General features: G+C 42.1%; 1 protein-coding gene across 3 annotated transcripts in view; it reads left to right on the top strand.

Moving 5' to 3' along the window:
- Positions 1 to 18,206, top strand: part of asic2 (acid-sensing (proton-gated) ion channel 2) — a 250,903-nt gene that overhangs the window by 166,207 nt on the left and 66,490 nt on the right. For all 3 annotated transcript variants that reach the window (XM_040190623.2, XM_040190624.2, XM_040190622.2), the window contains one exon: positions 14,616 to 14,766. In XM_040190623.2, coding sequence (XP_040046557.1) covers positions 14,616 to 14,766 — 151 coding nt within the window. The remainder of the gene's footprint in view (positions 1 to 14,615; positions 14,767 to 18,206) is intronic.

Genomic DNA, 18,206 nt, shown 5'->3' with positions numbered 1-18,206 from the left:
CCCCCTTCCCAGAGTAGAGGCAGCGCTGTTTGTTGTGTGCATCGGCTTGGCTGCACGTGTGTTTGATCAGACACTAATTAAAAGTCAATTATCCCGCGGCTCAGTGGGTGCGTGACCCCCCCTGAACACGGGAAGGATCGGGGATGTGAATAGCTCCCCAAGCTCATTACTTTACCTTGATACTGTCCTTCTCTTTCTATTCACCGCGAGCTCCTACCGTCTGTCCACCTGCTTGCATCCGTCCCTCACTCGGCCTCATTACCTCCCTGCGTTAAACACTTCAACCACAATCCCGGCTGAAACACACACGGGAGAGGAAATGTCATTCCGCGGCTTCTGGCCGTCACCACGTGGCTGTTCAAACTTGAATTTTCTCTAAACTCGGCACATAAAGTTCCTTCGTTCTTCTGCTTGTTGGCGAACTGGACGCATTGAGGCTGTTTCTCTCCTCGCCTTAGAGAAACTGTAGTACTTCTTTTCTTGGGGAGTAAATCAATGGTAGATTGATTGACCAAATGTCCCCCGCTTGGATTTAGTGGGTCAAGTTTTGTGGAAATAGTGGAACAAAAATAGAGCACCCTCTCAACCATCTACCACTAATACTACTTAACACTTCAATTTATCTTCCAACGTAAGTAATTATCGGCTCTTACTGTGAAAGTGGTCCAGAAAGTGTTTTCTAAATGGTTTCTGCAGGATCAGAAGCTCAGCAATCTGACCATCTTTCCTCTTAACACTCTGCAGGGAGTTGAAGTCTGGGTCTGAATCTAAGATGTTCATTTTCTTTCTCCGATTCGACCAGCGTTGCAGTGTAATATAAATCGTCTTAACTACCAACTTTACCAATATTTTTCGTCTGCTATGCTTTATATTCGAAGAGAAAAAGAACAAACATCGCTGAGTCTCAAACTCAATCACTTCACATATCGAGCAACTGATTGTTATGGAAACATGACCAAGACGTTCGGTCAATCTGAAATATTTTATCAATATGGTGAGATTTCAGTTTAAAATTCTATTGTTGTCCATGTCCCGCTTTGACCTTTAACAGACAAATAAAAATACTTGACAAATATGAAACAGGATATGACTGATTGCATTTGTGGTAGTAATTTAATCATGAGACCATGTGTGATTACTCGTGCACAGTGATTGTTGGCAGCCTTTTAAAATGGGTTTTCAAGGGTACGATAGAATGAGGAATATTGTCACCTTCAGCGCATCACCAGCGCAATATAATGAGAAATTGTATTGAAAAACTGGGGTTTGAAAATACAAAGCGTCTCCATATGTGGGATAAAGGATGATGCAAATCGGTTTTTGTTCATCAGTTTACAACATGGCATGTTTGAAAGGCAGAAAACACACTTTGTGCCCTCTTGCAGGCATTATTTTGGGGATCTGAGGGAGAGTTGCAATGTCCGTGTTCCAATAAGGCAACAAAAACCGAGCTCGCCACGTCAGGTGCTGAAAGGCTCTTAGTGAAGACCATTTCACTAAAGAAGTGAAAAGTGGATCAGCGGTTCTTACCCTTTCGAGATTTGATTTTAGCGAGACTTCCTGTATTATTATTAGAGGAAAAATTGAGCGAGGAGTGCTTTCTTTAAGCACAACACCAGTCTGAGGACAGCGCCTGAAAAGGTCGTGAAGAGAAATCCGGTGAACTCGTCGACTTTTTTTTGACAATTACAGTGTGAGCGGGATTAAGATGATGGTGTGACAGAAGGAGGCAAAAACTGTTACCTGACTCTTTGTTTATTAATGACCATCCACCCAGAAGGCAGAAACACAAGGTGTTCTCAAGGAGATGGATTTTTTTTTTATATATATATATATATATATAAAGTAAATACCTAATGTTTTCAAACCATTCAACTGTGAATAATTTAGTTGAAAAAATCGTATATGTTAAGAGAAATAAATAAATCAAAAATACGCGGGTGTTTTTGTGTGCCGTGCTGGCCGCTAATGTGGCCTCCAGCCGCTCGCCCCAGGCAGCAGGGAGCCGCGGGCTACGCAGGTACGCTGAGCGCGCTTCTTTCCAGCTCCGCGCTTCATTTTACGTTTCATTCTCAAAACTTGTATTCTTCAGCCACGACAAGTGCTGCCTCAAGTGGAACATCATTAATCATTCTCTTTTCCAATGAAGATCATTATTCATCTCGTCGACGCGTTGCCCTGGCTACATGCACGAGACAACAATGCCCGTCAGTATCAGCAAGAAGCTGTCAAGTTATTTATTTATTGTTTTTATTACCCCCATGTGGCAAAAGCATCAATATTACTTTCCATAGGAAATCATTTTTCTTGCTTTGCTCGAGCTCTGCAGGATTACAATGGATGTCACAGTGAGGAGTCCAGCTGGCACACGGAGACACCCGCTGATAATTCCGGTACGCCGTATGAAATAGAATTCCAGCGGCGACGTATATGTGGCCTTTGTAATATAACATTTCATGTCATTGCTGCTCCAGAAAGCAGAAGGAATAATGACGAGCCTACCGTTCAAAAGTAAGGAGGAATTATACAGCATTTGACACGTGGTCTCATCTTTTGTTGATGCCACTCTGTGGTTTTCTATTATTTATAGAAACTCATTTAAGACTGAATATTTAGATTTTCCCCTCTTAACCGGAGGGTAAATTTAGGTATTATTTAGCAGTACAATGACAGAGAAGCGAGTCCAGAGGAATATATGACCACCAGAAAGATCTAAAAAAAAAAAAAAATCATAAAACATAAAAACCCAACAACTCCCAAGTTGTTGGATTCCATATTTTCCTAATGTGCGAGCAGACTGTCTCAGTATGTCATGTAGAGCGTATCTCATGTAATATAAACCCAGTCATGGGAACAGGCTGGAGGTAGACGGTAATGTCAAAGAAAGGGGACGATGCTGTGGAACAGATGGAATTATACACCAACAGATGGACTCTCTCTCCACCTCTGAGCATTCTCATGTATTTTTAGGTAGAAGCCTTGTGACCTTTTTTTTTTCGCATTCTGCACGGAGTCAGTCGATCGACTCAAGCTCTGCATTCACAATGAGCGGAATCAGTACCTGCGCGTGAGGCCAGATGGGGGATTCGGCAGAAAATTTCGAGGGAGTTTCTCTCAAATCCTGTATTTTGTCCTTGATGAAGTGCGGCGCCTGCTTTATTTATGGGCAAGGTGATGCGCTAAAGGTGACGGAATGTGATCCTCTTCATTTCCAACCTAATCCTGAGAAGTGAAAGGAAATGTTCTGCCGCCCCCGCTTTCGGAAAGGCCAGCCGCTGGTGATTGAAGGCATGGCATTTGTCCGTCTCCTCTGTGTGAGAGGTGGAAGCCCAGGAAGTACTTGCCCTGTTGTTGACATTTTCTGTGGCTGATAGAATCCTTTTTTTTTTTTCTTTGTCTCCTCCACCTTCGTCGGCGGAGACGTTTGGATATATTGATGCATTCTCAATGTAGCTACATGACAGATCAGGTATCAAAGGCCTTACAGATAACCTTCACCCTGCCGGAGGGAAGGGGGGGGGGGGCTTTGAAGGCACAGGTATGCGTAAGAGACATGTAATCAATGACTAACTGTTTGAACTTGTTCCATTTGATGTCAATAAATCACGCTGGACTGGACGTCGCTAATATAGTTCATACTGGTTACACACATTATTATCACATGAACTGTGAGCGTACCGTGTCAACACTGTCAACTACCAACACAAAAGCAATAATGGATGAATCATGAGATTGACAGCTCAGACCTTTTTCTTTTCTCCAATTCAGGACACACGAGAGAGTTCCTGCAAACCAACACAAATGTAAAAACGTGTTTCTTTTAAGGCATTTGAGGCTTTTACTGACATTACAATTTGTTTACTTCTCTGTGAAAAGACAAGTACACACATCACGCCGAGACCGCTTGTGATAATTTATCAGGCCCCCCCCCGCGCACACTCGCTCCGTCCCCCCCGCTTGAATATGACAAACTGGGGAAATATATCTGTTTCCAGCCTCTCCCATTGTGACCGTTCATCTATTTCCCCATCACTTTATCAAATTGTCTTGCTGCTGAATAAGACAAAATCTACATTATCCCTTTTCTTTCGGCTGCTTTGTTCGCGAATTTATGGGGAGCAAAGGCATCCGTGGTGAGAACTCCCGTGTGATGGATTGTAATGGAAGGAGACAACGAATAATTTTTACATATTGGAAATGCAAGATCAGCTGTATTCATTTCTGCAGATGGCTCCCCAATTACATTTAGCTGCCCATGTAACCTGTCATCTCACTGCTGCTGTAATATTATCTATACAGCGGCAGGGACCTTTTCCATTTTATTGTTATTCCCTTTCAATGTCATACTCAGGCTCCATATCCGACATTTTTTTGCCCCACGGATGCCATTATTATGAGTGCATGGAAAAGTATGAACATCTACCTCTTAGACAGGGACATGGCTTCTGAGTGTCCTTCTTCTTTGATATTCTATCAAAGTGCTCTGCGACAGTTAATGCAGGAAATTACTTTTGATCATCCAGGCTGTTGGCAGCAAACAGCAGCCTCGCTTGAAATCAAACCCCAGCTAATAGTATCGGCGGCCGTATGTTCTGTTGGAACATCCAACAGAAAGGCGGAACGGTTGTTTGCTACTCAGTAAGCTTTTTCTCTTCTTTTCACTAACAAGCAACATATCTGTTCAGTCACATTTGGATTGACTCGTAAACGGAGGTACTAGTTGAATGGAACCGTTCCGTCAAATGAGTGTTTTCCCAAACCGACTGATGGATGGAAAACGCCCCCAACGTCACAAACAGGAAAAACATTTAAAAAAAACACACAGATGCACGGATGAATATGCTTGTGTATGCTTTTTTTTATAACACATTCCTCTTTTGAAGCTCAGTAGCAGGAACGTGTTGTGAAATACCACTTTGACTTTCATCATAAGCGAGCATCCGGCTCTTTGAAGTGTTGCTTCTGAGGAGGTCTGTGAATAGAACAGTACACCTCGTCTGAGTTGTGGGACGTAAGGACGTGAGCAGGACGTGAGAGATTTCAGAGGGAGGTCGTGTTCATTTTGAGGATCCATGGACCAGGGTTTAATAAAATGTGTGTCTGTATGTCTGGTGTGCTCATTTCCAGGAGCACGTGGTTGATAGTCATGCTGTGCTGCAGCGCCAGAACTCTCCTGTTTGTCTTGATCACAAAATAAAAGCGTAGTTTCAGGTAACCTTGCGATACACAACCAACATGATAGTTTTACACAATATCTCCTCTGAACCAGAGATCCGTTGCACTGCTGAGTCTCAGCCTGCTGGATGAAATATTTTCATGATAAACTGTTTGGTTTGTTATTAGTCTTTTTTTGACTGGCAAAATATAAAATTCTACAAAACCTTTTGAATTGAGCCTCTGAAATCATTTGTGATCTTGAGATCAGTGCTTATTTTATTAGTGTCTGTATAATTAAATAGACAAGTGTCTCTGCTGTACCTCATAAACAAAATTCTGCTCCTGCATGTTATCATCCCAGAGTTATTCTTCTTCGTTCTGAGCCAAAATCCCTACTTACTAACACAAGTAAGTAAAGAATGGATGCTGGAGACCTACTTATCACAGACTTTTTTTCTTTGGTTGACCATTATTGATTTTTTTTTTACCACTGTTGATGAAATTTGATGAGCTATTTGGGTATTTTGATGCCTATTTTGGAGCTAAATTGCGAGTATAATTCAACAGTGTGTTGAATATAAAATATAAAATATAAAAGTTCAACAGTGTGTGTGTGTGTGTGTGTGTGTGTGTGTGTGTGTGTGTGTGTGTGTGTGTGCGACAGGAGAACCTTTCTTGCGAAATTATGGTTTCTTGAAATTCCTAAAAATTTCAGAAAGTCTCTGCCTTCTTCAAAGAAAAGAAAAGAAGGTCACGAGCTGCTGACATCCTCTCCACGTAAAACGTGAGGAGGACAAAACATGTCGTCCACTCAACTGAGTTGCTTTCTTGTTGGTTGTTATGAGCTGCAACAGGTCCTTCGCCACTGGCCCATTACTCAGATTTACATCAGCTCCGGCAGAGGCAGACAGATTGTGACAGGTGGGATGGAGCTCCACCGGCCGTCAGTAGGAGGTGACTTATTAAAAATGATGACTGGGTGTGTGTGATGTGATTGATGATTGGGCGATGGCGGCTCGTAGTCTGCAGCTACATCCGGAGGCCTTTTGCTCGCTGCAGTGACTGACACGCTGGCCGAGACGGAAGGTCCATGACGTTTTAATATTAAAAAAGGTGGTTTAGGAGAAGGAGAGCGCCCTCTTGTTATTTAGGTAGAACAAGATGTTCGACCCAAGAAACGTCTCTTTTATTTTTAGTCTTTCTGAGGCACCGTCTGAACCCGAGGACTGTGAGGAGTACAAATGGTAATGAAGAGAGGAATGTAGCTCAGGGCACAGAGTTTTTATTCTATATATACTTTTTTGTTTCCAATCGAGACATTCTGTCTTAGAAAGCTTACTGAGAAAACGTTGCATCCGCTGTAGAATGCCTAATAGGGAGAATATTTACCCCCTTTTTTTTACAAAACCAAGGGGAAGATTTTCAAGCTTCCGCGTCGAAAAGAGTCCAACATTTTGGAAAACAGGGTTATTTGATGCCCCTGCGACGGCCCTCAGTGCAAACTATGGACGTAACCAAAAAACACACTATTCAAACTGAAGACAATGATTTGGACAGATTGGATTCCCTTTTTCATCCATGGGGGTTTGTCTTTTGATATTTCCGTTCCAATTGCTCTGCTAAGTAGTTTTTATGCTCAACTCTCCCCGTTCCTTTTCCCTCCTCTCCAGGAGCATGAATATGTCTGCAATCCTTCGTGTCGCATCCCACCGCTGCCTCACTTACGTGCTGTGCCGTGAAATAAAATATTATAAATATAAAAAAAGATATATATTATTGACTGGCATGGTGAAAGTGCATTAGGGCGCAATGATAAATACATTTCATGTACAACACGTCACGTAAATCCCGGAACGTGTTTAATGCCACGTGAAATATGTTCCGGGGTGTGAAGGTGTTTACGGCGGACAGGAAGCCGGCTTGGCATGCAGATAGTGGAGGAACGTGCATAAAGCCATAATGAGGAGTAAGTGTGTGTGTGTGTGTGTGTGTGTGCTTAAGCCACTCCGTTCCATTGCCAACCTTGTCGCGAGCGCAGCGGCAATCTGCATTATTTATCCCCACAGACACCAGCAGTACAACCAACTTCTCAGGCGGTGGAGAAAGTGCGCACCGTGCAACTCAAAGACCCTTTTTTCATAAACTCCACCTTGAGGATAGAAAGTTCTCTCTTCACTTTCTCCCCTTACCCTCAAGACCAACCTCTTTGCTTTTGCTTTTGGTCATAAAACACCTGCTAAACTCTCCCATAATGGATATCGATTTGTAAAACAATAACAGCACATCACAAAGGACAGCTAATGTGAGAGCAGTGTAACCTCAGAACTCGCATGCTCCTCCTTCGGAGCAACTGACAAAACCGGCTGGCATCGCTCTCGTGTTTACCATTTCAATTCACCCTTCAGGGCTTTTCTCATAACGTCCCGCGTGCCAGAAGAGAAAATGGGATGAGGAAGTGTCTTATCACCCGCTTATTCTGTTATCCCGTCTTCCTGTAGCTTTTTGGAAAGCGGAGTCTGTTTTGTAACGGCGCAAAGTCAGCATGCAATACCTGCTTCCAATTTCCAACAGGCTGTAACATTACAACTGCAAAGTATCACATGGCCTTTCTGTTATCAACTTTCTAACAGATAATGCCATTTACACATCACGGAAAACAGCTCAAGCAATGGAAACTTTGAACTAGAGCCAACCTGGCATTTATGGCAGAGCTTGTGGTTAGATGAGGCTTTGCTGTGTCAGTAAGTAGGAATTAAAAATGGCAGAACACACTTCAGGGCAGTACTCTACATGGTCAGAAGGAGATAAAGAAAAGGGATACGGGGAGCATGAAAATGAATAAAAGATAGCATCCAGTCTCTGGAGCAATGAGTAGTCGGTGTTCTTGGCATTACATCAACAAGCCATTTGCAAAGCAGCGATAAGAAAAAGGATAATGTGCAAAAAAAAGCATTCATTAATTGAAAATGGTGGGTGTTTGTGAAAGCCTCCCGTGAAGAGCTTAGCTACTTCCGAGAAGGTGGGATTTGTGGAGATACAATGTAAGCTGTTCCTTGACTACAATGTGAAGGCAGTTCATATTTCCATGTTGTCTTTATGGGTAGCTGGTGCTTACCACTGACTTTGGCTGCGTCACCTTTGCCTCCTGCTCTGCGGGAGGCTCTACATGGTAAACCGGCGAGGTCATGGCATGTTTGCAGCTCTGCGCTTGCAGACATTCACGCTCGCAGCTGTGAATGATAATGAGACGTGTTGTGTTGGTCAAAAGGCATTCTAATTGGCAGCAGAGCTGTGCGTATATACCCTCGCTGCACGGCTCTTAGGCCCCTGGCATGAATCACTGTAGTGATTTACTAAGTGTGATATTGGCAGCAGCTTGAGACTTATCTGACATGTTGTATTAAAGTGAAAATACAATTAAAATCTTTCAAAAGTTAACAGGAACAGACACAAGTTATCCTAACGAGAATCCAAACGTTTGGTTAATTTTTGACCATAGGAAGGAACAATTTAGGCAGCTTTTCATTTTCTCTTTTTAACATTTGAACATCTGCTGTGAACAGCAGATGTTAAAATGTTCAAACACTGATAAATTACACCATTTTGACCTAAAGTTCAATCGAGCGTCTATCGACAGAACCATCAGACACAAAGCAAAAATAGCATTTATTTGGACCAATGTGCCCCGCCACCTGATCCAATATTCAAGTCTGTTGCAGTGTTCACCAGCTTCTAAAGGAAATATCTACCTCCGCTGCTAATTGCCCGTTATACGCAACACTGCACGCTGCTGACTTTGTCTATTTTTTTTAAAGTATGAAATGTACTGCAGGTATTTTCTTTTTTTTAGCTGGAAAACAGCTGCCTGCTGCTGCTGGAAAAAAGGTTGCAGAGAGCCTTAAAAGCAGTGTGCAAAATACGCGCTGCCAATCTGGTAGTCGACACTCGCTCTTGTGGGACTCCAGTGAACTGCTGAAGTTTTTTACTGACTATGTGCAATGTAATAGATTACATGGACGAAAGCCAGGGAACAAACACACACACACACACACACACACAACAAAGGAAAATATTGTCGACAATATTCCTTCTCACACAACACAACTATGCACCAACTCTCACAACATACTAACACACACACTTGGCCCTGGCACACACACACACACTCTTATGCTAGGCTAAACAACTTTTCACATCATGCACAGCGGCTCTATCACAATTCAGTCACAGCAAACAGAGATGGCCGATTATAAGTTGGCTGATAATTCGTTGTGGGGTTTTGCCACTATTACACAAAGCAATCTGAGCATCTGTTTAAATAGGAATATTGATTTGTGCTAATTCAACAAATGAGGCGGTTATAAATTTTATGAGAGCAGGTTATGGCGACGCCAAATGGAAATCTGTATTGGCTCACTGGCATTGATCGAGGGCCACTGCAGCGCAGGTTATCCTGACCCTGTTTATTACTGGCAACTTTCTCCTCCATTGACAAAGAGTGCAACCGGGACAAACTTCCTAATGCTGACACATATTATTGATTTACCTTTTCACCTCTACAATTTACTTCTAAAATGAGAATTGATAAGTCTCTTACACATTGTTCAGGCAAAGAGCTTTTTTGCTTTTCAGGACAGGTTTGAGAACTCATTTCCTTCCCTCTGGCAGCTTGACTTAAGGCCACAGATAAGGAAGGAAGTGAGGAGGGAAGCCGGCAGGGACGGGGTCAGTGGCAAGGATATGCAAAGTAACAGAACCCCGCTGGGTTAGTGTCTTTGTCACCCGGTGACTCAGGAGAAGCCTTTGTGTCTGGGTGAGGTCTAATGGGACACTGACCCGTCCCTGGTCCTGTCCATCAAACATCATTGGTCTTGACAGAAGGAGGGAAAGGGTAGAGGAGTGTCCCCCTGGAAGCAATTCATCCCCATATAACAAAGACAGGGGTGAGAACGATGTTCACAGTAGACACTTGGGAGCCAATGTCTTAGAAAAAGATTAATGGGAGATTATATAAAATCCACATTTTTACACACATATAGATATAACATAATGCCAAATGACTATCTGCAATTTCTGAAGTGTTTAAGCTTCCGTAGCGGAGGTGCATCAGACACAAATAATACTTGCAATTGTATACAAAAGTGTGGAAAAAGATTTTTATTACTAAACTTAGTAAAGCAAAGTAAAGCAACTCGAGTGCAAATAGCAAAACACATTGTTGGTACTGCAGAGGAGGAATTGGCAAGTCAAATAATCTATTTTGCAATATTTTTTGATAAGCTAAAGATAAAAACAACTGCATCCACTGCAATGAAGTTTTAGATGAACTCATCTGGCTTCGGATTTAGGGTCCGATGGATCAGCTGACACCAGATAAGTTGTTTATTTACAGTACAATGCTGCACAGGCATTGAAACCCAGAATTCAACACTTATTATTCTATTATAAATGCTCTTTTATTATTCATATGCATTATTTTCTGCCTTGCAGCTTTGCACCATTGTTTTTTGTATTTTGTGCACTGTATGTTTTTATGTGCAATGTGTATCATATTTACCCGAGCTCTACTTGGGAAAAGCCAAAGACAAATTTCCCTTGAGGTGGACTTTTAAACCAATCTCATCTAATCTGATCAGAAAATGTTTTTATTTGGGAGAAGTCCAGGTAAAGCGGTGCATGCGGGCACACTGTGTCTTATTGGATACTGGACCACCACCATCGGGGACCTCTGTTTCTCTGCTCTGCACAGAGAAGTATGTGAATTGAATACAAACATTAATAAAAGGAAAATACAAAAACAGCCAGATCCTGCAAACGTGGAGTGATGGTGTAATGAATATTTATCCGCTGTCCCCCTTCACTCCGCTCCAGCAGCTCCCAGTGTGTCATTTATTTTGTGCAGGTACATATCTGTCAGGAGCATCTCTGTTTTGCAGGTGAATGAACCCATAATGTGGTACTTCATATTTTTCTGATCTGCACCACCTCTGTGGCAGCCTGGCATTAGATCAGTCTCTCAATCAAGTCAGTCAACCAGCCGTGAGAAGGCGAGTCAATTAAGGAGGAGGAGCATGAAATGAAAAAAAACACTCTTGCACTGAAAAACAGCTACTGTCGATGTACTATGTCTTCCATTTTGTTGTCCTGTTCACCAATGTTCTGGTGCAGGATGTTAACAATAACCCCACTAGCATTAACCTTGGACCACAATGCATTCTTCTGAGCTTTATAATAAAATGTTTAGAAGTCATTATTTCTATCTTTGACTACATGAGCAACAAGGCAAGAAGCTGGTTTGACCACTTTGTTTAAGTCATGTGGTACAGAAGTGATTAGAAATGTTCTCATGTTGGTGCGTTCCTATTATTGGCTATCAGGAACGTTATAAATATAGACTTAGGTGAGGATTTTCCCCGAAACGTATGAATTTGCATTTTATATTCTTGATTAACATAATTGACATGACATGTCAGACATGACAATCCTTACAATTTACAATTTGGTTTCTATTTCATGCACATCTGTTGCATGATCTTTTTGGAGACATTTATTTCTGGGAAATATATGGAAACATTTAGATAACATAACATGCCTTTGCATTAGAGCCGATAATAATAAGGCTTCTTGTTATCTCAAGCCTGACCAGATTGTCATCTATTAATTATAAGCAAATGAGATATGTTTAGCTGACTGACTTTTTCACAAACATTGAAGCAATGTGGCGTACCCTCGAGGGTTGCTGTGGCGTGCAAGGCAAAGGGCACGTGGTAGTGAGAGAGCGATTGCCTAAAGGCCAACATTGCTCTTCATGCAATACCGTGAGAAGCGCGCAATCCAGCTGCATGGACTCCATTGCTGGGGAAGGATTCGTCTGCAGTTTTCTTGCTGCTTCATTACCATTGAATAAAAAATAAATGAAAATAATTTCCTCTATGAGGCAGTGAGCTTAGAGTCATTGCAGACTGGCCTGGATGGGTGTCATGCTGACAAATGTTTTTGAGAGAACACCTAACAACTATACTCTCATTCCCATGTTTGCTTGTGTAACACCTACAATCTCAAAAAAGTTTTACTATACTATACTACTGTTACTTTAACTTCTCCTTTATTAGTCACAAGTGCTTAGAAGCTTTTTGCTGGCTCTTGTTGAGTGGTAAAGCAAGTTTCTTTTGCCAAAACATTTGTAGCTGAATTTACTCACACCCCCAATAGGACACCTTTGACCTCTGTGTAAATTAAATTCTGCAGTAAAACAGAATTTCATCCTGCTTCCAAGCAATGAAGTTTAGTTGGCAGTGTTTTTTATTTGTACACTTGCAGCTTGTTTCAGTGGGCTGGACTTTGCTTTACCCTTCGAATGTGAACCATTCAAAAGGGCCCCGCGGAATGAAAGATAGATAATGTTAGAAAGATGGAGCCTCTCTGCCCGCTGGCAGTTATTGGCAGACCTGCCCTTCACCGCACACTTGATGATAACGCTTGTAGCCGTCAGGGCTCCGTGGGCAGTGTGAAAACATTGGCCACTTTTTTTCTGAAATGAAACCGAAAGAAAGAAAATGGCTTAAAAGGCCTTAACCTTTTGAACCCGGTTGATGCAATACAGGACAGCGTCGCATCCGTCCTTCAAGAAAAAGTCAATATCTTTTGCGCCACATCATGAATCCTAAATTTGCTTCGGGGACTTTTGCAATCCGTACAGCAAACATCATACTCTTTACCCTTGGTTTTGGAGCACCGGAGGAGGACAGACTCTACCAGGACGGACTGATGTGCGTGTACTGAAAAGATCAACATAATAAAATTACGACATGGACAAAATGATACGCAGAATGTGTGCAAGAGAGAGTCAGGCAGCTGCTGGGTGCTGCTTAACAGCTGGAGCGTAAGACACATCCTCTGCACTATGTGACCTAAAAAAAAAGGACAGGCTGCACAAACGTATGACTTGCCGAACTGAAGCACATCATTCACGCAGGAGGATGGAAGAAAGCAGAATAAGAGAGACCCACTAATGATCAACATTAAGAAATTCAAAATCTCCTTAAATCCAAGCTACGAGGCAACTTGCTGGTTGCAGCATGAAAGCAGGCCCATAGTCCACAACGACCGATAACTGTGTCTGATCAAACTCAAACAGCTTCAGGACATAGCCAGACTTGACAAATTCTAGCATGACCAACAACACCCCCCCCCCCCCCCCCTCCCTCTGCCAATCCAAGACGCCCTCACTTGTGCCACGCATCCCCATGGGTAGCGAGGATGATTGACAGGCTTAACAGTGTCCCTACATGAGACCTTCGCTGAACTCTTAATCTCCATAATTGGGATAATTTAGTCCTGTCTTCAACACTGGTTTACATGTCACTCTCAATTTGTTACAATATTTTAAAACAATGCAAGAAAGAAACTAAAAGCCAGAAATGACAGAATATCTATCAGAAATAGAAAGCAGAGGCAGGTAGAGGCAGTAGCCATAAATTGGCAACTGAAATAGGAAAGATAACATAATGGCAACTAAATAAAAAAACTAAACAAAAACTAAAAATGTTTCACTGGAGAACCTCAGACAGAAATGCGCGTTGTCCTACAATTTACAACATTCAATTACAGCATTTACTTTGACAGATTTAAATTAGTTATTTCAGATTTCTAAGACTGATTTCTAAGCCTCTCATAATAAAAAACATTCAGAAGGAGTCAAAGCATATCGTGATGCCCACACACACACACACACACACACACACACACACACAAACAGATAATTAACCAATAAGAAACAAATGTTAGGGTAAAAAGATGAGTTTTGAGTTAAGGGCCTCAGATTGAACTTGCTGATCTCCATAGGGAGGTTATTCCAGATGAAGTGGCACATATTGGAGAAGTCCTTGATTACAGTATAATTCTGAGATCAAGCAGGCAGGAAGGGGCGGGTCCGTTTATAATTGTATAGAGACCAAAATCGGTGTACCTGGTGTCTAATTTTGTAGTTTAAGCATAGATTCTTACTGCTATATGCAGCATTTGTTCCAGACGTATGAACATATGTTAAGATCTCTAAATCAGCAATAGACAAAAAAGACCTGATTTTTTATTTATTTGACGTGTGGGAATGAAACTATGTGTGTGAAGAATATAACGTCTATCTAGGAGACATTACTCTACATCCAGTTATTCCCGGCAGACAAAAAGACCCTAATTTCATCATTTGGGACTCATCATCTTGTATTGATATACAGCTGTGTCATAACTCAACTTTTTAGAACATATTCTAAATTTGATTTAAGAAAAGTTTTTTCATTCATTTATTTTTATGTAGCAGAAGATTCTTAAGGCTCAATCATTGTACAATTGTCATCTACTGCAACATCTACCGCAACAGTGTCTTCACAGTGTGTGTGTGTGTGAGGGTTTACGATTCATCACTAATCAGCCCTCTCTTTCTCTGCGTCTCCTCTCAGGTGTTCACCAGGTATGGGAAGTGCTACATGTTCAACGCCGTAGAGGAAGGGAAGACGCTCCGCACCACCATGAAGGGAGGGACAGGAAACGGCCTGGAGATCATGCTGGACATCCAGCAGGATGAGTACCTGCCGGTTTGGGGGGACACAGGTAAAGATGACCACCTTATAGTCGACTGTCCCACTTGATTTGAATCGAGTAGAGTTCAATGCTCTACCGTTATTATTTATCCCGACTATGTAATCCCTCCACCAATAACTCGGTGATGCCCTTCTGTTGATCTTATTGGCTTGCATTCAGTATGTTGAGTGGACCCATACGAAGCCTAAACCTCAGTTATTTCTTAACTATAAGTTTGCCACCCACTAGACTGGCTGATGACCTCAAACTTATTCTGCTGCTGTATTCACTCTGACTCTAAACAAAGTGCATTGTCAGTCTCGATACCTCCTGTTATGAATGCTGAATGGCTGTGATAATATATGTCCTCAGTGTCAGAAATCATAATTCATATATTCAACCCTTTCAAGTGAAATGCTGGTGCCTCTTTGATAATTTTACGATTATTCACCATACTGTAGATCTTATTAGTGTCTCCGATTGAATATTTTATGCAGGCTTGCTGTATGAGTCTCCACACTGAAATTCATTGAATGTGCAGCTCAAGTCTGAATCCCTGGAAAGCCAGACGGGGGGAATCCCCCAGAGCAGCTAGCCAAGCAACAAGTAGCCCAGCGGATAGTCATTTTTTTACTTTAGGCTCAACTTAAGGAACATCCATCATTAAAAATTCACAACCTATCAATCATAAACATATTCTTCTGTGGACTGCAGGTCCCCGAGGCCCCTTTCCTGCGCTCCTCATGGTTGCATTTCTGTTCAAACAGACTCATAAAGCCGGCACTCTGACCGCATATGGAGCTTTTTCTCCCAGCAGGCTACAGTTGTATGTGCCCTTGTTTATCCCTGCGTTGCTTAGTTAACCCACATGAGCTGAGTCAGGCTCAGCAGGGAATGCACCGGTTTCCCCAACTTTTTTTTTCCATCTCCTCATGCCCAATTTTTTTTTCCTTCCATCCAATACCCTCCTCCCTCCTGTTGATTCTGTTATTGTCATCATTCAGAGGCCAGCAGTCGGTCTCCGGGGTTCTCTGAGCACACTGCTCTCCCCGGGAGCTGCAGGGCAGCCGCGATGCCCCTCCTCACTAAATCACGATGGACAAATACAAAAAAACATATTTTGTTGAAAAATGAATGAGTGGTAGGAGGAACCAGATGCCATTTTCCCTGGAAACCCAATAGTTCACTCATTGTGCTGCTGACTTAATTTTAAGCAACTGAGAGTCTCAGCAGACCTGCAGCTTTCTGGGAGTTTGTTCCGGACATGTGGAACAGAAGAACTGGTCTCTGGTTCTCCATGCTTGGTTTTTACTTTGAGAACAGATAGGAGACCCATCCTGTGGGTTGGGATGGTTCGTAAGGTAGCAGCAGGTCAGACAAACATTTTAAACCCAAACCATTCATTGCTTTATAAACCAACATAAGATAAATTCTTTCTTGGGGAGGAAGCTAGAGTAAAGACCTCAGAACTGGTCTCAAGCTGCTGTCGTGTGATTGACTTTTTGCAGACCTGTGAACACACCGCTAAAATGCATGTACTGCTGATGACTGCATGGACACGCTTTTCCAAATCCTGTTGAGACATACATCCCCGAATCCTTGATAGATTATTCAGTTGACAATAGGCGTATTTCGTAATTGTCTTTAGATGGCTGTTCAGATGTAAGTTTAAATCCAAAACTACATCTAGATTTCTGACGCTGACTTGTAATCGTTCGTCTTTGGCCTGAAAAACAATTACTGAGGAAGTAATTGCTAGAAAATTCTAGCACATCCAGTTTTTGATTTGTTCATTGCACTCATCCAACATTTGTATGGAATTATATTCCCCTGGTGATGTAGCTACGTAGATTTTGTGTGTCGTCTGCATTTTTATGACAGCATACTTTGTTTCTTTCCTAAATTTGAATTAATGGAAGTATATAGATCTTGGACAGAAGAGGCCCCAGAATGGAACCTTGAGGAACACCACATCTCATTTCAGTCCGCTCTGATGTGAAATTAGCTACAGACACAAAGTATACTCGGCCCATCAAGTCGGATTCCAACCAGCAAATTTATGTGCCAGAGAGTTCTACCCAGACTATCTGGGATTGGATGTGTCCTTCTGTTATTTCCATCATAATGCAGTTGTCTGGAAAATCTGTTTTCACCTCAAAATCAAAATCCAACTATGTTGAAGAGAAATAAAAAATTGAACCTTCTGGTTCCGCAAATGCGTGCTGCACCTCTATTGTGTAAGATTTAAAAAAACATAAATTAACTAATTAAAATGTATTAGAAATATCTCCCACAACATGCAGTGTTTATAAGCAAAATATATGTGTTGCATCTATTAACCTGAGCACAAGAATATCCTATTTATTTTTTTCAACTACTGCTATACATTGGCCTTTTTTTAAAAATTTGCAGTTGCAGCGCCAGGCAGGCCTTTGGGATGTTAGATTTGTCAAGCAGTCCTGATCAAAGCAGTCCGCTCGCACACTCAGCACCCATCGCATGTCTACATTTAGCACCACAACTACATAATGTTTGCTGTGCGAAGAAAAGACCTTCAAAAACATCACAGCTTGTCAAACTGGGATGAGATTAATTTTTTAATTTCTTCTCATATCAGAGACTAAGATTTCAGGAAGATAAATTTGAAGACCGATCATTTCATAGTTCACAAGCAGCCGGTGACATTGAGCTCATCCACTATGTCTACTTTTTATAGCATCATTGAAGGAGTGATATGGAAAGAGTTCTGGGCTTTTTGAACACTGTTTTACTTTTACATCCAGGTCCTTTTTTGATCACGTATAACATCACCAGTGTGAACTTCCTTCCTTATGTCTATGTGCCATCCTTCATCTCAGATTCTGGCTCCTATTTGTGTGTGGATAATATTTGAAATGTTTTTCTCCAGACCGATGTGAAATCATTGAACAGGACATTTATTAAATGCTTGCAGGGAGCAGAGTTGAAACACAAGTCATGCGTCAAGGCTACTCAAAGGATTCCTCCTTTGGCTTTGAATTATTTAGTTTTAGGTGTCACAATCTGTGTGCCCCCCTCCTGTATCAGCTCCTCCTGGTCACTTCCACATCACAGAGAGCGAAGGTATGTCTCAATTCCTTGGGCTGCATCCTTAAGGACGCATTCGTTGACAACATACGCGACTCGGCTGTCCCATTACGTCGGCTCCTCCGAATGCGGTCGAGGGACGCAGCCCCCCAGGCGGTGATTTGGAGGACACATCTGATCTGTCCTTCGCGGCCCAGCATATTCCATCGTGCACAGCAGGCTGACGAGGATTATTCAGGACGGAGGCAGTTGAGCCAACACCGGGGAAGAGTTGACTTTTAGGTGTAAGCTGGTGGGATTTTCTTTTGGTAGGGCCAGCCAATCAGTTTCAGCAAACATTCCAGTATGATTCTATGCAAAAAAAAAGGTATCAAACGCGCAGTTAAATATCCATCATTTATTCA

Source organism: Gasterosteus aculeatus, chromosome 11, assembly GCF_964276395.1.
Source record: "Gasterosteus aculeatus chromosome 11, fGasAcu3.hap1.1, whole genome shotgun sequence".
NCBI classification, from domain to species: domain Eukaryota; kingdom Metazoa; phylum Chordata; class Actinopteri; order Perciformes; family Gasterosteidae; genus Gasterosteus; species Gasterosteus aculeatus.
Note: the sequence above shows the minus strand (reverse complement) of the source record. Positions and strands in the feature narration are given on the sequence as shown.